Raw genomic sequence first — 21,782 nt, 5'->3', positions numbered from 1 at the left:
TCAGCCAGAGAGGATTGACATGCATATTATTAAAACATTAGCTTCTCTGTGTACATCCAAGGGCCAGCCGTGCTGCCCGGTTCTGACCAATTGCAATTTTCCTAATCATTTTGTGGCACTGAACACACGGAGCTGAACAGTAGTTAAGGTTGCGACAAAATAGACCTTAGACCTGCCTTGTTGATAGTGGTTGTTAAGAAGGCAGAGCATCGCTTTATTATAGACAGGACTTCTCCCCATCTTAGCTACTACTAAAGCGTCAATATGTTTCTGACTATGAACAGTTTACAATCTAGGTTGACCAAGCATTGTTAGTCATCTCAAACTGCCTCAATTTCCAACATGAACTTATTAACAGATTTAGTTTGAGGTTTTAGGGTTTAGTTGAGTGTTTTTCTCCAAATACAATGCTTTTAGTTTTTATAAATATTTTAGGGCTAACTTACTCCATTGCCACCCACTCTGAAACGAACTGCCGCTACTTTGTTGAAGTGTTGCGAGTCAGTTTCAGCAGACCTGCAGTAGCTGACGTGTATAGTGTAGAGTCATCCGCATACACATGGCTTTACCTCAAAGTTCAGTGGCATGTCGTTAGTAAAAATTACCAAGGTCAAAAGAATTTGGCTTCCGCATCTAGCCGAAATCTTTTACAAGTAACACATCACTGGGCGAGGTACCTGAAAAACACTACGCTGACCGCCCTAAAATGGGAACATAGCATATGGCCGGGAACGAACCACGGCCTCGCCGCGTGGCAGCGAGAATTTCTACCACTGACCCAATGCTTTGACAGAATTTAGAGGGGTTCCCGCTCTTAAACCATACGAGTCATGAGAGTGACTAAACTGAAGAGAAAGAATACACTATCAGGGAACAAAAAGGATTTCTCAACACCTCGTTGGGCCGTTTTTACCCTTCAAACTCTCTCCTCCTCATTCAGCCTATGTTGCCAACTATGTTTACGCGATCTGTCACTAAGTGGCTTAGATTCCTCTTACCCCCTCCCCTTGTGCTTCTCTGCCTCTGTGCGCCGTGTACTGGTAGCTTCTCCCATGCTCTCGTTTTGCAGAAATGTAGTGTGGAAAAAATGTTGCTAAGATTCCATGCTTACCAGTCCCTCCCCTCTGTGCTTCCTCTCCTGTGTGCGCGTTGCTGTGACTGTTGCAGGGACTCGTGAAAGAGACCTCTTGTGGCTTTGTCTGTGGGTATGTATGACGTGTCCGAGCTGTGTGCTAGTAGTTAGACAGACAGGTCGGTGCGTTTCGACATGTCAGTACCTCTCAAAATAAAAACTAGTGCGAAGTCAATCTCTCTCCTCCACTTTCAGCCAGGAGAGATTGACAAGCATATTATTAACTATTAGCTCTCTGTGTACATCCAAGGGCCAGCCGGCTGCCCTGTTCTGAGCCAATTGGCAATTTTCCTAAGTCATTTTTTTGGCACCTGACACACGACTGAACATAGTTATGGTGATGCGGACAAAGATACGGACCTGTAGGACCTGCGTTGTTGGATAGTGTTGTTAAGAAGCAAGAGCACGCTTTATTATAGAACAGATTCTGCCCCATCTTAGCTACTACTGCGTGCAATATGTTCTTGGGACTATGACCAGTTTACAAGTCTAGGGTTAACCCAACGCATGTTAGTCACTCAACTTGCTCAATTTCCACAAGACTCATTACAAATTTAGCTTGACGTTTAGGGTTTAGTGAGTGTTCTTGCTCCAAAACGAATGCGCTTTAGTTTTATTAAATATTTAGGTGGCTAAACTTAAGCCTTTCCACCGACTACTCTGAAAACGAACTGCAGCTCTTTGAGTGTCACGTCATTTCAGGCGCTGCAGCTAGTGACGTGTTATACGTTAGAGCCATCCCGCATACACATTGGCGTTTACTCAAAGCAGTGCATGTCGTTAGGAAAAATGGTACCTCAAGGTAAAAGGGATTTGGCTTCCGCCTAAGCCCGAAGACATCTTTTACAATAACAGTCAACTGCGAGGTGAAACACACTACCTGCCGCCCTACAATGGAAAATGCATGGCCGGAATCGAACCCGGGGCCCCCCTCCGTGCAGCGATGAATTCTACCCACTGAACCACCAAGCTTAGCACGAGATTTAGATGGCGTTCCCGTCTTCAAACAACTACGAGTCGAAGTGGAGGACTAAACGAAAGATGAAGAATACGCACTACAGGAGACAAGGAATTTCTCCAAACTCCGTGGGCCGTTTTACCCTTCAAACCTTCTCAACTCTCTCATTCCAGCCGTATGTTTGCCCAACTATGTTTCATGCTGATCTGTCACTATAAGGTTGCTAGATTCAATCTTCCCCCTCGTCCCTTTGTGCTCTCTTGCTCTGTGTCGCCGTTACGTAAGCTTCTCCCACTGCTCGTCTTGCAGAATTTAGTCGTGAAAAAATTTATTGCTAGATTCCATCTTACCCCTCCCCTTGTGCTTCTCTGCCTGTGTGCGCAGATGCTGTGACTGTTGCAGGGACTGGTGAAGAGACCTCTGTGGCTTGTCTTGGTGGCGGTATGTATGCGTGTCCGAGCTGTCGGCTAGTAGTTTATGACAGACAGCTCGTGCGTTCGACATGTCAATACCTCTCATAAATAAAACTATGACGAAGTCAATCTCTCCTCCACTTTCAGCCAGGAGAGATTGAATCATATTATTAACAATAGCTCTCTGTGTACATCCAAGGGCCAGCCGTGCTGCCCTGTTCTGAGCCAATTGCAATTTTCCTAAGTCATATTTTGTGGCACCTGACCCACGACTGAACAGTTAAGTTAGGTGTGCGACAAAAATAGGACCTGTAGACCTGCTGTTGATAGTGTTGTTAAGAAGCAGAGCATCGCTTATTTATAGACGACTTCTCCCATCTTAGCTACTACTGCTCAATATGTTTGACTATGACAGTTTACAATCTAGGTTACTCCAAGCAGTTTAGTCATCTCAACGTGCTCAATTTCCACATGACTTATTACAAGATTTAGTTGAGGTTTAGGGTTTAGTTGAGTGTTTGCTCCAAATTACAATGCTTTTAGTTTTATAAATATTTAGGCTAACTTACTCCTTGCACCCACTCTGAAACGAACTGCAGCTCTTTGTGAGTGTTGCAGTCATTTCAGTCGTGCAGTAGCTGACGTGTATAGTGTAGAGTCATCCGCATACACATGGCTTTACTCAAAGTCAGTGGCATGTCGTTAGTAAAAATGTACTCAAGGTCCAAAAGGAATTTGGCTTCGCTCTAGCCCGAAGACGTCTTTACAAGTAACAGTCACTGCGAGGTCTGAAAACACTACTGCGCCCTAAAATGGAACATGCATTGCCGGGAATCGAACCCGGGCCTCCCGCGTGGCAGGCGAGAATTCTACACTGAACACCAATGCTTTGACAGAGATTAGAGGGGTTCCCGCTCTCAAACAAATACGAGTGATGAGTGACTAAACGAAAGAGAAGAATACCACTATCAGGGACAAGGAATTTCTCAAACTCCGTTGGGCCGTTTACCGTTCAAACTTCTTCTCCTCATCTCCAGCCTATGTTCCAAACTATGTTTCAGCGATCTGTCACTAAAGTTGCTAGATTCCATCTATTACCCCCTCCCCTTTGCTTCTCTGCCTCTGTGCGCCGTTACTGTAGCTTCTCCCACTCCGTTTGCAGAATTTAGTGTGAAAAATGTTGCTAGATTCCATCTTACCCCCTCCCCTGGCTGTCTCTGCCTGTGTGCGCAGTTGCTGTGACTGTTGCAGGGACTTTGAAGAGACCTCTGTGGCTTGTCTTGTGGGGTATGTATGCGGTCCGACTGTGTGCTAGTAGTTTAGACAGACAGCTCGGTGCGTTCGACATGTCAATACCTCTCATAAATAAAACTAGTGACGAAGTCAATCTCTCCTCCACTTTCAGCAGAGAGATGACATGCATTATTAACATTAGCTCTCTGTGTACATCCAAGGGCCAGCCGTGCTGCCCTGTTCTGAGCCAATTGCAATTTCCTAAGTCATTTTTGTGGCACCTGACCACACGACTGAACAGAGTTAAGGTGTGCGACAAAAATAGACCTGTAGGACCTGCTTGTTGATAGTGTTGTTAAGAATGCAGAGCATCGCTTTATTATAGACAGACTTCTCCCATCTTAGCTACTACTGCGTCAATATGTTTTGACTATGACAGTTTACAATCTAGGTTACTCCAAGCAGTTAGTCATCTCAACTTGCTCAATTTCCACATGACTTATTACAAGATTTAGTTGAGGTTTAGGGTTTAGTGAGTTTTGCTCCAAATACAATGCTTTAGTTTATAAATATTTAGGGCTAACTTACTCCTTGCCACCCACTCTGAAACGAACTGCAGCTCTTTGTTGAGTGTTGCAGTCATTTCAGTCGCTGCAGTAGCTGACGTGTATAGTGTAGAGTCATCCGCATACACATGGCTTACCTCAAAGTCATGGCATGTCGTTAGTAAAAATGTACTCAAGGTCCAAAAGGAATTTGGCTTCCGCTCTAGCCGAAGACTCTTTTACAAGTAACAGTCACTGGCGAGGTCTGAAACACTACCTGCCGCCCTAAAATGGAACATGCATTGGCGGAATCGAACCCGGGCCTCCCGCGTGCAGGCGAGAATTCTACCACTGAACCACCAATGCTTTGACAGAGATTTAGAGGGGTGTCCCGCTCTCAAAACAATACGAGTCGATGGAGTGACTAAACGAAAGAGAAGAATACCACTATCAGGGAACAAGGAATTTCTCAAACTCCGTTGGGCCGTTTACCCTTCAAACTTCTTCCCCTCATTCCAGCCTATGTGCCAACTATGTTTCAGCGATCCTGTCACTAAAGTTGCTAGTTCCATCTTACCCCTCCCCTTGTGCTTCTCTGCCTCTGTGCGCCGTTACGTAGCTTCTCCCACTCTCGTTTGCAGAATTTAGTGTGAAAATGTTGCTAGATTCCATCTTACCCCTCCCCTTGTGCTTCTCTGCCTGTGTGCGCAGTTGCTGTGACTGTTGCAGGGACTGTGAAGAGACCCTTGTGGCTTCTGTGGGTATGTATGCGTGTCGAGCTGTGTGCTAGTAGTTTAGACAGACAGCTCGGGCGTTCGACTGTCAATACCTCTCATAAATAAACTAGTGACGAAGTCAATCTCTCCTCCACTTCAGCCAGGAGAGATTGACATGCATATTATTAACATTAGCTCTCTGTGTACATCAGGGCCAGCCGTGCTGCCCTGTTCTGAGCCAATTGCAATTTTCCTAAGTCATTTTTGTGGCACCTGACCACACGACTGAACAGTAGTTAAGGTGTGCGACAAAAATAGGACCTGTAGGACCTCCTTGTTGATAGTGTTGTTAAAAGGCAGAGCATCGCTTTATTATAGACAGACTTCTCCCCATCTTAGCTACTACGTTCAATATGTTTGACTATGACAGTTTACAATCTAGGGTTACTCCAAGCAGTTTTAGATTCATCTCAACTTGCTCAATTTCCACATGACTATTACAAGATTTAGTTGAGGTTAGGTTAGTGAGTGTTTTGCTCCAAATACAATGCTTTTAGTTTTATAAAAATTTAGGGCTAACTTACTCCTTGCCACCCACTCTGAAACGAACTGCAGCTCTTTGTTGAGTGTTGCAGTCATTTCAGTCGCTGCAGTAGCTGACGTGTATAGTGTAGAGTCATCCGCATACACATGGCTTTACTCAAATCAGTGGCATGTCGTTAGAAAAATGTACTCAAGGTCCAAAAGGATTGGCTTCCGCTCTAGCCCGAAACTCTTTACAAGTAACAGTCACTGGCGAGGTCTGAAAAAACACACCTGCCGCCCTAAAATGGAACATGCATTGGCCGGGAATCGAACCCGGGCCTCCCTCGTGGCAGGCGAGAATTCTATCCACTGAACCACCAATGCTTTGACAGAGATTTAGAGGGGGTTCCCGCTCTCAAACAATACGAGTCGATGGAGTGACTAAACGAAAGAGAAGAATACCACTATCAGGGAACAAGGAATCTCAAACTCCGTTGGGCCGTTTTACCCTTCAAACTTCTTCCTCCTCATTCCAGCCTATGTTGCCAACTATTTTCAGCGATCTGTCACTAAAGTGCTAGATCCATCTTACCCCCTCCCCTTGTGCTTCTCTGCCTCTGTGCGCCGTTACTGTAGCTTCTCCCACTCTCGTTTGCAGAATTTAGTGTGAAAAATGTTGCTAAGTTCCATCTACCCCCTCCCTTGTGCTTCTTGCCTGTGTGCGCAGTTGCTGTGACTGTTGCAGGGACTGTGAAGAGACCTCTTGTGGCTTGTCTTGTGGGGTATGTATGCGTGTCCGAGCTGTGTGCTAGTAGTTTAGACAGACAGCCTCGGTGCGTTCGACATGTCAATACCTCTCATAAATAAAACTAGTGACGAAGTCAATCTCTCCTCCACTTTCAGCCAGGAGAGATTGACATGCATATTATTAACATTAGCTCTCTGTGTACATCCAAGGGCCAGCCGTGCTGCCTGTTCTGAGCCAATTGCAATTTTCCTAAGTCATTTTGTGGCACCTGACACACGACTGAACAGTAGTTAAGGTCTGCGACAAAAATAGGACCTGTAGGACCTGCCTTGTTGATAGTTTGTTAGAAGCAGAGCATCGCTTTTATAGACAACTTTCTCCCCATCTTAGCTACTACTGCGTCAATAGTTTTGACTATGACAGTTTACAATCTAGGGTTACTCCAAGCAGTTTAGTCATCTCAACTTGCTCAATTTCCACATGACTTATTACAAGATTTAGTTGAGTTTAGGGTTTAGTGAGTGTTTTGCTCCCAAATACAATGCTTTTAGTTTTATAAATATTTAGGGCTAACTTACTCTTGCCACCCACTCTGAAACAACTGCATCTCTTTGTTGAGTTGCAGTCATTTCAGTCGCTGCAGTAGCTGACGTGTATAGTGTAGATCATCGCATACACATGGCTTTACTCAATAGTCAGTGGCATGTCGTAGTAAAATTACTCAAGGTCCAAAAGGAAATTTGGCTTCCGCTTCTAGCCCGAAGACTCTTTTACAAGTAACAGTCACTGCGAGGTCTGAAAACACTACCTGCCGCCCTAAAATGAACATGGCATGGCGGAATCGAACCGGCCTCCCCGTGGCAGGCGGAATTCTACCACTGAACCACCAATGCTTTGACAAGATTTAGAGGGGTTCCCGCTCTCAACACAAACGAGTCGATGGAGTGACTAACGAAAGAGAAGAATTACCACTATCAGGGAACAAGTAATATTCTCAATAACTCCGTTGGGCCGTTACCCTTCAAACTTCTTCTCCTCATTCCAGGCCTATGTTGCCAACTATGTTTCAGCGATCTGTCCACTAAATGCTAGATCCATCTTACCCCCTCCCCTTGTGCTTCTCTGCCTCTGTGCGCCGTTACGTAGCTTCTCCCACTCTCGTTTGCAGAATTTAGTGTGAAAAATGTTGCTAGATTCCATCTTACCCCCTCCCCTTGTGCTTCTCTGCCTGTGTGCGCAGTTGCTGTGACTGTTGCAGGGGACTTGAAAGACCTCTTTGGCCTTGTCTTGTGGGTATGTATGCGTGTCCGAGCTGTGTGCTGTAGTTTAGCAGACAGCTCGGTGCGTCGACATGTCAATACCTCTCATAAATAAAACTATGGACGAAGTCAACTCTCCTCCACTTTCAGCCAGGAGAGATTGACATGCATATTATTAACATTAGCTCTCTTGTGTACATCAAGGGCCAGCCGTGCTTGCCTGTCTGAGCCAATTGCAATTTTCCTAAGTCATTTTTGTGGCCACCGACCACACGATAACATGTTATAGGTGTCGGCCCACATAAATAGGCACCGTAGGACCTGCTCTTGTTGATGTGTGTTAAGAAGCAGAAGCATCGCTTTATTTAGACGACTCTCCCCAGCTTAGCTACTACGCGTCAAATATGTTTTGGACTATGACCAGTTTACAATCTAGGTTACTCCCAATGCAGTTTAGTCATCTCAACTTGCTCAATTTCCACATGACTTATTACAAGATTTAGTTGAGGTGTTAGGGTTAGTGAGTGTTTTGCTCACAAATACAATGCTTGTAGTTTTATAAATATTTAGCGCTAACTACTCCTTGCACCCATTAACGAATCTGCAGTCTTTTTGAGTAGTTGCAGTTCCATTTCAGTCGTGCAGTAAGCTGACTGTAAGTTAGATCGTATCCGCAGTTACACATGCTTTACTCAAATCAGTGCATGTCGTTAGTAAAAAGTACTCAAGTCAAAAGGAATTGGCTTTCCGCTTACCGAAGATCTCTTTACAATAACAGTCACTGGCGAGTGTCTGCAAAACACTACCTTCCGCCCTAATAGGAACATGCATTGGCCGGGAATCAGAACCGGCCTCACCGCTGTTCAGCGCAAATATCTACCACAACCACCAATGCTTTGACAGAGATTTAGAGGTTCCCGCTTCTCAAACATACGAGTCGATGGAGTGACAAACTGAAAGAAAGAATACCACTATAGGGACAAGGATATCTTCAAACTCCGTTGCCGGCTTGACCCTTCCAAACTTCTTCTCCTCATTCCACCTATGTTGCCAACATGTTTCAAGCTGATCTGTCACTAAAGTTGCTCGATTCCATCTTACACCCTCCCCCTTGTGTTCTCTGCTTCTGTGCGCCGTTCGGGTAGCTTCTCCCACTCTCGTTTGCGAATTTAGTTGAAAAAATGTTGTAGATTATCTTAACCCCCTCCCTTGTGCTTCTCCTGCTGTGTTGCGCAGTTGCTGTGACTGTTCAGGACTTGAAGAGACCTCTGGTGGCTTGTGTGTGGGTTATGTGATGCTGTGTCGAGCGTGTGCTAGTAGATTTAGACAGACAGCTCGGTGGCTTCGACATGTCAATATCCTCTCATAAATAAAACTATGAGTTGACGAAGTCAATTCTCTCCTCACTTTCAGCCGTAGGATATGCATGCATAGTTATACATTTCTCTTGTGTCACAAGGCCAGCTGTGCTCGCTCTCTGATCTCTATTCAATTTTCCTAAGTTCTTTTCTGGGACCTGACCACACGCATCTGCTAGTATAGTTGTGGCGACAAAATATACTTAGTCTACTGTTTTGATAGTTGTTTAGCAGCCAAGCATCGCTTATTATAGACAGAACTTCTCCCATCTTAGCTACTATCTCGTCAATATGTTTTGACATGACAGTTCTATTTCTAGGTACTCCAAGCGTTTAGTCATCTCAACTTCGCTCAATTTCCACATGACTTATTACAAGATTTAGTTGAGTTTAGGGTTAGTGAGTGTTTTGCTCCAAAATACAATGCTTTTAGTTTTATAAATATTTAGCTAACTTATTCCTTGCCACCCACTCTGAAATCGAACTGCACTCTTTGTTAGTGTTGCAGTCATTTCAGCGCTGCAGTAGCTGACGTGTATAGTGTAGATCATCCGCATACATCATGGCTTTACTCAAAGTCAGTGCATGTCGTTAGTAAAATAGTACTCAGTCCAAAGGAATTGGCTTCCACTTCTAGCGCCGAAGACTCTTTACAAGACAGTCACTGCGAGGTCTGAAAACACTACCCTGCCGCCTAAAATGAACATGCATTGGCGGGAATCGAACCGCGGCTCCCGCGTGGAGGCGAGAATTCTACCACTCAACCACCAATGCTTTGACAGAGATTTAGAGGGGTTCCCGCTCGCAACAATACGAGTCGATGGAGTGACTACGAAAGAGAAGAATACCACTATCAGGGAACAAGGAATTTCTCAAAACTCCTTGGCCTTTTACCCTTCAACTTCTTCCTTCCTCATTCCAGCCTATGTTGCCAACGCATGTTTCAGCGATCTGTCACTAAGTTGCAGATTCCATCTTACCCCCTCCCTTGTGTTCTCTGCTCTGTGCGCCGTTTACTGTAGCTTCTCCCACTCTCGTTTGCAGAATTTGTTGAAAAATGTTGCTAGATTCCATTTACCCCCTCCCTGTGCTTCTCTGCCTGTGCGCCAGTTGCTGTGACTGTTGCAGGACTGTGAAGAACCCTCTTGTGGCTTGTTTGTGGGTATGTATGCGTGTCCGAGCTGTGTGCTAGTAGTTTAGACAACAGCTCGGTGCGTTCGACAGTCAATACCTCTCAAATAAAATAGTGACGAAGTCAATCTCTCCTCACTTTCAGCCAGGAGAGATTGACATGCATATTATTAACATTAGCTCTCTGTGTACATCCAAGGCCAGCCTGTGCTGCCTGTTCTGAGCCAATTGCAATTTCTAAGTCATTTTGTGGCACCTGACCACACGACTATGAACAGTAGTAAGTGTGCGACAAAAATAGGGACCTGTAGACCTGCCTTGTTGATAGTGTTGTTTAAGAAGCAGAGCATCGCTTTATTATAGACAGACTTCTCCCCATCTTAGCTACTACTGCGTCAATATGTTTTGACTAGACAGTTTACAATCTAGGTTACTCCAAGCAGTTTAGTCATCTCAACTTGCTCAATTTCCAACATGACTTATTACAAGATTTAGTTGAGGTTTGGGTTTAGTGAGTGTTTTGCTCCAAATACAATGCTTTTAGTTTTATAAATATTTAGGGCTAACTTACTCCTTGCCACCCACTCTGAAACGAACTGCAGCTCTTTGTTGAGTGTTGCAGTCATTTCAGTCGCTGCAGTAGCTGACGTGTATAGTGTAGAGTCTATCCGCATACACATGGCTTTACTCAAAGTCAGTGGCATGTCGTTAGTAAAAATACTCAAGTCCAAAAGGAATTTGGCTTCCGCTCTAGCCCGAAGACTCTTTTACAAGTAACAGTCACTGGCGAGGTCTGAAAAACACTACCTGCCGCCCTAAAATGGAACAGCATTGGCCGGAATCGAACCCGGCCTCCCGCGTGGCAGGCGAGAATTCTACCACTGAACCACCAATGCTTTGACAGAGATTTAGAGGGGGGTCCCGCTCTCAAACAATACGAGTCGATGGAGTGACTAAACAAGAGAAGAATACCACTATCAGGGAACAAGGAATTTCTCAAACTCGTTGGGCGTTTTACCCTTCAAACTTCTTCCTCCTCATTCCAGCCTATGTTGCCAACTATGTTTCAGCGATCTGTCACTAAAGTTGCTAGATTCCATCTTACCCCTCCCCTTGTGCTTCTCTGCCTCTGTGCGCCGTTACGTAGCTTCTCCCACTCTCGTTTGCCAGAATTTAGTGTTGAAAAATGTTGCTAGATTCCATCTTACCCCCTCCCCTTGTGCTTCTCTGCCTGTGTGCGCAGTTGCTGTGACTGTTTGCAGGACTGTGAAGGACCTCTTGTGGCTTGTCTTGTGGGTATGTATGCGTGTCCGAGCTGGTGCTAGTAGTTTAGACAGACAGCTCGGTGCGTTCGACATGTCAATACCTCTCATAAATAAAACTAGTGACGAAGTCAATCTCTCCTCCACTTTCAGCCAGGAGAGATTGACATGCATATTATTACATTAGCCTCGTGTACATCCAAGGCCAGCCGTGCTGCCCTGTTCTGAGCCAATTGCAATTTTCCTAAGTCATTTTTTGTGGCACCTGACCACACGACATCTAGTGGAAGCCGTAGGAAGTGAAAACTCATCCATATCTCACTGTAATTTCAATGGAGCTTGGTTGAAAATCTACTCAGAAAAAATCCAAACAGAGGAAGTGGAACTCTCAGGTTTTGCCTGCCATATGAGTTCTGTTATACTCACAGACAGAAATTCAACAGTTTTAGAACATCAGAATTGGTTTTCAATCCAATACTAATAATAATATGCATATATTAGCAACTATGATTGAGGAGCAGGCCGTTTACTCTGGGCACCTCTGTGCACCTTTCATCCAAGCTACTCAATACTGCCCCTGCAGCCATAAGAAGTTAAAAGATCCTTCACCTGTGATAGAGACACCACTGTCCTCAACGGTACTCCCTCCGGGCTTTGGTCTTTGTGATGGTAGCAACGTAGGCTACACTGCTAGTCCCCGGAATTCCAGACAAGGCAGGTTGCCTCAGAAAAGATAGGAACAGAAACAAACAGAAGGGATCTAAACATCCACAAGACTGGGACAATCTGCGGTCCCAGCCACAAGGGCTAACCATGTCACAGAAACCCTCAAGGAAACCATGCTAACTTGATAGGCAGCTAACAGTGTCATGGGTACTTGGTAATTTGCTGCTCTTCCTTATCTAACTGGAAATCCATTTAAATGTACAATCAGGGCTCTCCCTTGGATTTTCTTACAAATTGGTGCTGATGTGGGCCTAAGGCTGGGTAGGAGGAGGTCCAGAGGGGGTCATCCCCCTCAGGCATTTTAACCTGTAAATGCCATTTCCTGAAACTTAAGCCTTATGTTATATCAAACAATGCAGCTAACAAAGAAGTCTTTGATCCTAAATGAAATTGAGGTGGTCTCAATGACACTCACATTTTTCTAGTTTAAAATATTATTATAATTAATAAGTGTCTATGTGGATAATGAAAATGTAATACTGGCTTCTTAATTTTGTTTGGGGAGAAAATTCTGAATAATTCAATTAGTGGATGTTTTTTATTTTTTTATTTCACTTTTATTTAACCAGGTAGGCCAGTTGAGAACAAGTTCTCATTTACATCTGCGACCTGGCCAAGATAAAGCAAAAGCAGTGCGACACAAACACAGTTACACATGGGATAAACAAATGTAAAGTCAATAACACAATAGGAAAATCTATATACAGTATGTACAAATGTAGTAAGATTAGGGAGGTTAGGCAATAAATAGGCCATAGTGGAGAAATAATTACAATTTAGCAATTTACACTGGAGAGATATGTGCAGATGAGGATGTGCAGGTAGAAATACTGGTGTGCAAAAGAGCAGAAAAACAAAAACGGGGATGAGGTAGGTAGTTGGTTGGATGGGCCATTTACAGATGGCCTGTGTACAACTGCAGCGATCGGTAAGCTGCTCTGACAGCTGACGCTTAGTGAGGGAGATATAAGTCTCCAGCTTCAGTGATATTTGCAACTCGTTCTAGTCATTGTCAGCAGAGAACTGGAATGAAAGGCGGCCAAAGCAGGTGTTGGCTTTGGGGATGACCAGTGAAATATACCTGCTGGAGCGCGTGCTACAGGTGGATGTTGCTATGGTGACCAGTGAGCTGAGATAAGGCGGAGCTTTACCCAGCAAGGACTTTTAGATGACCTGGAGCCAGTGGGTTTGGCGACGAATATGTAGTGAGGACCAGCCAACGAGAGCATACAGGTCGCCATGGTGGGTAGTACAGTATATGGGGCTTTGGTGACAAAACGGATGGCACTGTGATGGTACTAAACGATATCATGTAGTCTTTCAGCGTGGCTGAGGTGCACCCGTGACCAGCTCGGAAACCAGACTGCATAGCGGAGAAGGTACTGTGGGATTTGAAATGGTCGGTTATCTGATTGTTCACTTGGCTTTCGAAGATTTTAGAATTTGCTAGATGCAAATTTCTGTTTGAAAAAGCTAGCCTTTGCTTTCCTAACTGACTGTGAGTATTGGTTCATGACTTCCCTGAAAAGTTGCATATCGTGGGGACTATTCGAAGCTAGTACGCCACAGGGTGTTTTTGTGCTGGTCAAGGGCAGTGAAGTCTGGAGTGAACCAAGGGCTGTATCTGTTCTTAGTTCTACATTTTTTGAAAGGGGCATGCTTATTTAAGATGGTGAGGAAAGCACTTTTAAAGAACAACCAGGCATCCTCTACTGACAGGATGAGCTCAATATCCTTCCAGGATACCCGGGCCAGGTCAATTAGAAAGGCCTGCTCACAGAAGTGTTTTAGGGAGCGTTTGACAGTGATGAGGGGTGGTCGTTTGACCGCGGACCCATAATGGACGCAGGCAATGAGGCAGTGATTGCTGAGATCCTGGTTGAAACAGCAGATGTGTATTTAGAGGGCAAGTTGGTCAGAATGATATCTATGAGGGTGCCCATGTTCACGGATTTGGGGTTGTACCTGGTAGGTTCCTTGATAATTTGTGTGAGATTGAGGGCATCAAGCTTAGATTGTAGGACGGTCGGGGTGTTAAGCATATCCCAGTTTACGTCACCTAGCAGTACAAACTCTGATGATAGATGGGGSGCAATCAATTCACATATGCTGTCCAGGGCACAGCTGGGAGCTGAGGGGGGTGTCTAACAAGCGGCAACAGTGAGGGACTTGTTTCTGGAGAGATGGATGTTTAAAAGTAGAACCTCGAACTGTTTGGGCATAGACCTGGATAGTTTGACAGAACTCTGCAGGCTATCTCTGCAGTAGATTGCAATTCCGCCCCCTTCAGCAGTTCTGTCTAAACGGAAAATGTTGTAATTGGGGATGGAAATGTCAGTATTTTTGGTGGCCTTCCTAGGCCAGGATTCAGACACAGCTCGGACATCAGGGTTGGCGGAGTGTGCAAACGCAGAGAATAAAGCAAACTTAGGGAGGAGGCTTCTGATGTTAACATGCATGAACCCAAGGCTTTTACAGTTGCGTAAGTCAACAAATGAGAGCGCCTGGGGACACACGGAGCCTGGGTTAACCTCTACATCACCAGAGGAACAGAGAAGGAGTAGGATGAGGGTACGGCTAAAGGCTACGAGAACTGGTCGTCTAGTGCTTTGGGAACAGAGAATAAAAGGAGCAGATTTCTGGGCGTGGTAGGATAGAATCAGGGCATAGTGTACAGACAAGGGTATGGTAGGGTGCGAATACAGTGGGGGTAATCCTAGGCATTGAGTGACGATGAGAGGTTGCATCTCTGGAGCCGCCAGTTAAGCTAAGTGCGGTCTCGCAATGAACTACCGCAACATCCCCCATTTCCTTGCTCATCAATGCACTTGCGCCTCTTACTATTGAGATCATTGCATGTGCAGGCAAGAAAGTGTTCTCGCTTAGCTGACTAAACGCTGTAGCTAATTACCAAACTTGTAACGACACCTTAGCTAAGGAGCTAACTACGAAATAAGTGGTTATGTGCTTGTCTAACACATACAATTTTGGAAAATGTATTTGGCAAATAGTTTGTTCTCCATTTTTTCTTACCCATTTTCTCACATCAGTGGTATCAATGGTCAAAGTGGAAAGCTGCTTTCCCGCTAGAGGGAGGAAAATAGGGGTGCGGGCCAGAGCAGAAAGATAAAGATTCTTCCTTCTCACCTAAGTGCTCTGATTGGCTCAGCTCCAACTTCAGACGGTTGAGTCAAAAACCACAATGTGCCAGCTAGAAGCCTATTTTAGTTTGTTTTCATACAAGCGTGCATGATACACAAAATCTATGCAGGTTGGCAGGTCTGTTGATATGGCTATCTAGGTAAGCCATACTCACCCAGAATATAATGAACTGACAGGCATACTGGTTATTGGAGTAGCAGGGGGACAAACACCACCAGGTCAAACTTGTTACTCTCAGTCACAATGTCCTGTGAAGTCCATTTTTGTTACTAATCTCTTACCTTAGCTGTCATTCGTGTATAACTGTTTGTTCTGTTTGACGCTTTAGCTATACTGAAAGCACTCAACCGTTAACCACCTCACCTAGCCAAACGTCCAATCTAAACTGACATTAAACTTCCAGGAAATGTATTGACATGATTTGTACTATAATCTCACCTTCAACAGTCTGTCAAGGAGTTCAGAGCCATTCTTCACATTGGGGTCAGGATCTGCTGCAAGCTGGAGAGAGCACACAATATCAGAGGTAGCCTAAATAAAATTATTCTCTGAGCACATTCTATGTCCAAAGGCAAGCAATATTGTGAGCTCAAAGTGTATTAATTATTTAGCTAATTGAACTTCCTAAACATGACCAGTGTATTACAATAGATTGCGAGTAACACATACATTTCCCACCAGAACTGCATTTCTATCAATCGGATTTATTGCGGATAAACGTTTGTGAGCGATGGTGTAGTGCACATAACAATTACTTTTGTGGTTAAATTCCCATTTTCCGTTTGAAAAATACAAGTTAAATGGGTTTCCATCTATGGTTTTGTCACAAAAACTGTTATATAGCAAATGAGGTCTTGGCACATGCGCTCCAGACAACAGCTCGCAAATACAGTTCGGGCAGGCTAACTACATTATGAAATTACATATAAGAGCAATATCCATGACACAATGCAGATAGCCCGGTTAGCCAATGTGCGGGAGCACTGGTTGGTCGGCCCAATTGAGGTAGTACATGAATGTATAGTTAAAATGACTTTTTGTCCTAGACTTGGCACTCCGGTACCGCTTGCCATGCTTTAGTAGGGAGAACTGTCTATGACTTGTATGGCTRGGGTCTTTGACAATTTTTAGGGCCTTCCTCTGACACCGCCTTGTGTAGAGGTCCTGGATGGCAGGSAGCTTAGCCCCAGTGATGTACTGGGCCGTACTACCCTCTGTAGTGCCTTAAGGCCAGAGACMGAGCARTTGCCRTACCAGGCAGTGATGCAACCAGTCAGGATGCTCTCGATGKTGCAGCTGTAGAACCTTTTGAGGATCTCTGGACCCATGCCAAATATTTTTTGTTTCCTGAGGGGGAATAGGCTTTGTCATGCCCTCTTCACGACTGTCTTGGTGTGTTTGGACCATTCTAGTTTGTTGTTGATGTGGACACCAAGGAATTTGAAGCTCTCAACCTGCTCCACTACAGCCCCGTCGATGAGAATGGGGGCGTGCTCGGGCCTCCTTTTCCTGTAGTCCACAATCATCTCCTTAGTATTGGTTACATTGAGGGATAGGTTGTTATTCCGGCACCACCCGGCCAGGTCTCTAACCTCCTCCCTATAGGCTGTCTCGTCGTTGTCGGTGATCAGGCCTACCACTGTTGTGTCATCTGCAAACTTAATGATGGTATTGGAGTCGTGCCTGGCCATGCAGTCATGGGTGAACAGGGAGTACAGGAGGGGACTGAGCACACACCCCTGTGGAGCTCCAGTGTTGAGGATCAGCGTGGCAGATGTGTTGCTACCTACCCTCACCACCTGGGGGCGGCCCATCAGGAAGTCCAGGATCCAGTTGCAGAGGGAGGTGTTTAGTCCCAGGATCCTTAGCTTAGTGATGAGCTTTGAGGGTACTATGGTGTTGAACGCTAAGCTGTAGTCAATGAATAGCATTCTTACATAAGTGTTCCTTTTGTCCAGGTGGGAAAGGGCAGTGTGGAGTGCAATAGAGATTGCATCATCTGTGGATCTGTTGGTATTTATAAAATTGTACCAGCATTTCCTGTTTCCATCAGCCCAGCATTACTTTAAAAAAAAATGTGTCAGGTTATTCAGCCACATGAAATGGTTGGATGGAAACTTGGTTAGTGTTGCAAAAATGCATAGGCCATCTACAGGAGTGTGGCCTATGCTATCCGCTGGTGATGACTAGGCCTACAGCCTGCCCTGTATAAATTCAGGAAAGGCAAGATTGCTCCATTTTATCTGAAGAAAGTTTATTTAAACAAGTCCAAGGGACAAGGGCTAAGTTAACTACTTTATCAATATTTTTTGTGGGGGGGTAGTAGCCTAGCAGAGCTATAGCCTATGCCTATTTAGACTAGTTGGCCTAGGCCATCTCCATTGGAAGACCATAAAAAATTGAGACAAACATTGTGAGAAAAAAAAATCCCTAAATGATCAACCTCTCTATTAAGCCATGTCTCTCCCTGCAATGTTCGGTCTTCTGATTCGGGGGTTCTGCAATTGACTGGAGCAATTAGGTTACTGATAGGCTGAGAAAGATAGGGTGACTTCATTTCTGTGCTTGGCCAATGAGGTTAATCGATGGAAGTTGGGGTGCTCCGAGGGAAATTAAGGTGTGTGACTGGGGGTAGGCTTATTCACTCAGATACAAATTAAACAGGTGTTTTACATTCAGGTAATCACCTAGGTCTATGGTAATTACAGATCCAGGCATTTCGATCTGTTGAGTATATAAGGCTACGTTTCTTTTGTCTATTCTTCAGACAGGACATGTTACTTTGACCTTCCAGTAATTTGAGTCAGTACAAAAATAAGTATATATATATATATTGGAAACAGATTGCAAATAACCAATGGCGCTCAAATTCAACTTGAAGGTGAGTAGATACTGTTATGCTTGTATTGAAACAAAAGGACATGTTAAGAAACTACAATGTAGAAAATGTATTAAATGTAATGTAGGTTAATTGCTGTGGAATTTACCAGGTATTTTTGGTCCTCGTGGTCACTTTCTGCTGTGACTGTGTCTTTGGTGAGAAACGTATTTGTCTGATTTCTATAGATTGCCAGTATTTACTTGATAATTTTATGAGTGGCCTCCATTGATGTCATGTTTTCTCTCAGGAATATGCACTGTCACACACTGCACTGACACAACCAAGTGTTTGATATCCCTCGACAAAAGCAGCTGCAAATGTGCTGTTGGCTACTATGGAGACCTGTGTGACAAAGGTTTAAACATTTTTGTAGACCAGAATAACTAGAATAGTTCTGTTGGAATTTGTTCTAAAACTGCTCTTATTTATTTTAGTTGCAACCATCAATGTCATGTGTGGCAAAGACTACATTACTATCATGGTGAATGAGGACTTTTTCCAGTACTACAAAGTACCTATGGAGTCTCTGCACTTGAAGAATGAGTCTTGTCGTGCCCAAAAGGAGGTTATGTCTGATGTCCCATACTACATAGTACGGATATCAAAGGATCAGTACATTTCCTGTGGTGGTAAACCACTTGAGGTAAGTGATTCATCCCACACTTCATATTATCCTTTGATAATCCTGTCTCAAGGCCTAATCTCAAGGGTCAACACACTGATCTATAGTTGTCACCTGTCATGCACTGATTTGAGGGCAGAAGTTCTTGCCCTTGTTATCGCAGCAAGTCCAAGTGGTGACTTATGAGGCTGGAAGTTTGTTTTTACTGGCTTTGTGCTTTCTCTTTTTACAACAGAAGAACATCACTCACATTGCATACGCCCTAACTCTCATGTCGGCCCCTCAAGTTTATGGAAATATAATAAGAGACCCAATGATAAAAATTGAGTACACGTGTATCTACCCATACATCCGCACTGTCAGTTTGCCGTACCCCATCATCCCCTTCTCTAGGTAAGGCCCATTCTCTAAAAATTGACTTGATCACAACTTAATGTACTTAAAGGTAGTCCTGGTCTATTACTGGAATGACTTAACAAGTAGTCACTTGAGATGCAGTTTGTCACATTGCCTTATTATTTGATACTCAGTGGTTTCCTCTCCAGGAACAATTCTGTGCTCTAGTTTGAGCCTGTACAATAGTTCCAGGAGTTATTCTTGCTAGTCTGACATTACTAGATGTTCCAGCTGGCAGATGGTTAAGGTTAAGCAAAATTTTATACTAATCTTTGTTATATTTTCTCAATTCCCAATGTGAAAGCCACCACTGTCTTGTAACCCTCCATGGCTAGTTGCAAGTGGTTGGAATTTAGAAAATGTTTATTTCACTTTTGCCATGTGAAGCAATCTTGATTTCAATTGTCATTGACTGAGACGGGTGGGTGTCCACCCAAGTGCTGCATGTCATGACTGTCTCAGAAATCAAGCTTTGTGTTGAATGACACTTGCTTGTCTGGCTCAATGGGAGAAGATTTGAAATGGGAAAGATAGCGGCGTACACCGTTGTTGCGTTACTTAATTGAGGATAATGTATTGACTAACTGGGTGTTTTCTAAATTCCAACAAACCACCTGCACCTAGCCATGGACTTTTAGAAGACAGTTGTGGCTTTCAAGTGGGGCATTGAGGAATATTCACTTAGTGAGTGTTGGTAGAATATTTTGCTTACCCTCAACACTATCTAGGTAGCAACGGCTATCCGCCAGCTGGGTCAGCTAGTAATGTCGTACTAACCACTGATTTTATAAGCAGGTCTTCTTCTGGTTCAGGTAATGTGGATATGACAAGCATTTCTCTCAAAGTAATCCTGTGCTGTTTTGGTTCAGTGAGACTGTGATGCGGATGGGTGAGTTGGATGCCAAGGTGGAGATGGCCCTCTTCACAGATCACACCTACACAGAGGCGTTCCAAAGCTCACCGCTGATCCACCTCCGGGACAGGGTGTATGTGGAGATCAAGGTCATGGAGCTGGAGGACGTTTTCCACCTGAGGGTGAATGAATGCTGGGCCACACAGTCCCCCAAACCCAACCAGACAGACGGCTCTGTTCACACCCTGCTGCGCAATGGGTGAGTAAACAATCAACATTTATCCCTGGCAACATGTATGCCTACTTTTGCTTTTGAAACATGACATGAACAATTCATTTAGCAAGCTGTGAGCAGTTCAGCTGGGCTGAGGTCAATTTGGCACGTCAGACTAATAATTGTGGCAGATCAGTGTTAAATTCAATGATGAAGGTCTTGGATTTTTTCAACCCTCACAGGTGTGTGAATGACAAAACTGTCACCTTTCTCAATACGACAATGGGTGCGAATGGAGAGGCCTCAACCATCCGGTACAGCTTTGACATGTTCCGCTTTGTTGTGGAGCCTCATGACCTGTACCTGCACTGCACCGTGCGCTTGTGCTCCCTGGACGATGACGAACCCTGCATTCCTGTAAGTTCACTGGCCTTTGGTGCAGCCGTCTAAGGCACTGCATCGCGGTGCTAGCTGTGTCACTACAGATCCTGGTTCGATTCCAGGCTTTGTCACCGCGAACGGGAGACCCATGAGGCGACACACAATTGGCCCAGTGTCGTCCGGGTTAGGGGAGGGTTTGGCCGGCCGGGTTGTCCTTGTCCCATCGCGCTCTAGCGACTCCTGTGGCAGGCCAGGTGCAATGCACACTGACAGTCGCCAGGTGTACGGTGTTTCCGCCGACACGTTGGTGCGGCTGGCTTCCGGGTTAAGTAAGCATTGTCAAGAAGCAGTGCGGCTCGGCGGTTGTGTTTTGGAGGACGCACGGCTTTCGCCCTTCGCCTCTCCCCAGTCCGTACGGGAGTTGCAGCAATGGGACAAGACTGTAACTACCACTTGGATACAACAAAATTGGGAAGATAAAAGGGGTTAAAATGCTCAAATATTATTTATATTCATGAAGAAAATGCATTTTCAGAAGATGGCATACCAGATTGTCATTTATTAATGATACATCTCTGCTTTAATGCTACAGGAGTGCAAATCTATAACCAAGAGGGCAGCAGTGCGTGGAGACCCAACTCAAGGTCTACTGTCATATGGACCAATCAGGATTGACATACCAGACCGACCCCAATCTAGTAAGGATTTGTGTTTATCTTTGCATTTTTTTTATTTCGTTATCTACGTAAGATTAAAATGTATTTTGTTGCCGGGCTCAAATGTTGCTTTTGCTCGCTCTACTTGCATACAATTTTGTTTTATTGATTGTGACATAGACCAGAGGGCTGTACTACAAAAGCTCAACTTGGGTATGCGTTTTTGGTTGAGTCATTTTCTTTAAGTTTTCAAAATAAATGGTTGTTAGACTTAGGCACGTTAGCTGGCTAAATCATCGACCCTGCTTTGTAGTATACCCCTCTGGGCTCATGTTGCAGCTAGGGGCAGGTGTGGTGTTTTCAACAGTCTTGACTTTGTTCCAGATCTGCTGCTGCTGATGGTTCCTATGGCTGGCATCTGGGTCCTGGGCCTCTTCCTCCTCGCCCTAATCACCATCGCCAAGGCAGGAAACTGACGACTGTCACAGCTAGCAAACTGCTGAAATCCAACATAAAATTTAAAAAATCATTTCTATGACAAATAAATGAGTCCCACTCTGCAGAAATGTTATGCCTTTGACATTTTATAAACTTGTCTTTACCACAGAGCT

The 21,782-nt window shown here is 44.6% G+C and overlaps 1 protein-coding gene and 1 non-coding gene across 2 annotated transcripts; one reads left to right on the top strand and one right to left on the bottom strand.

The window, feature by feature from the left end:
• Positions 1-5,834: 5,834 nt before the first annotated feature.
• trnag-gcc (transfer RNA glycine (anticodon GCC)) lies at positions 5,835-5,906 on the bottom strand. The gene has a single exon. It is a non-coding gene; the product is annotated as a tRNA-Gly (tRNA).
• Positions 5,907-17,912: 12,006 nt separating this feature from the next.
• zpd (zona pellucida glycoprotein d) lies at positions 17,913-21,738 on the top strand. Its single transcript, XM_023985902.2, has 9 exons — positions 17,913-18,049; positions 18,159-18,204; positions 18,297-18,404; positions 18,484-18,692; positions 18,907-19,064; positions 19,937-20,179; positions 20,377-20,551; positions 21,108-21,213; positions 21,556-21,738. The coding sequence occupies exons 1-9, from the start codon at positions 18,026-18,028 to the stop codon at positions 21,645-21,647; spliced, it is 1,161 nt and encodes a 386-aa protein (XP_023841670.1). The 5' UTR covers positions 17,913-18,025; the 3' UTR covers positions 21,648-21,738.
• The last annotated feature ends 44 nt before the right edge of the window (positions 21,739-21,782 follow it).

This window comes from Salvelinus sp. IW2-2015, linkage group LG4q.1:29, assembly GCF_002910315.2.
Source record: "Salvelinus sp. IW2-2015 linkage group LG4q.1:29, ASM291031v2, whole genome shotgun sequence".
NCBI lineage: Eukaryota > Metazoa > Chordata > Actinopteri > Salmoniformes > Salmonidae > Salvelinus > Salvelinus sp. IW2-2015.
Note: the sequence above shows the minus strand (reverse complement) of the source record. Positions and strands in the feature narration are given on the sequence as shown.

What these genes read in the sequence shown, in the direction of transcription:
- zpd (XM_023985902.2), top strand. Translation starts at nt 18,026, where the DNA reads ATGGCGCTCAAATTCAACTTGAAG. An exon ending in CGCTCAAATTCAACTTGAAG is followed by an intron (nt 18,050 to 18,158) that starts GTGAGTAGATAC and finishes GGAATTTACCAG; the next exon opens with GTATTTTTGGTCCTCGTGGT. An exon ending in CACACCCTGCTGCGCAATGG is followed by an intron (nt 20,180 to 20,376) that starts GTGAGTAAACAA and finishes CAACCCTCACAG; the next exon opens with GTGTGTGAATGACAAAACTG.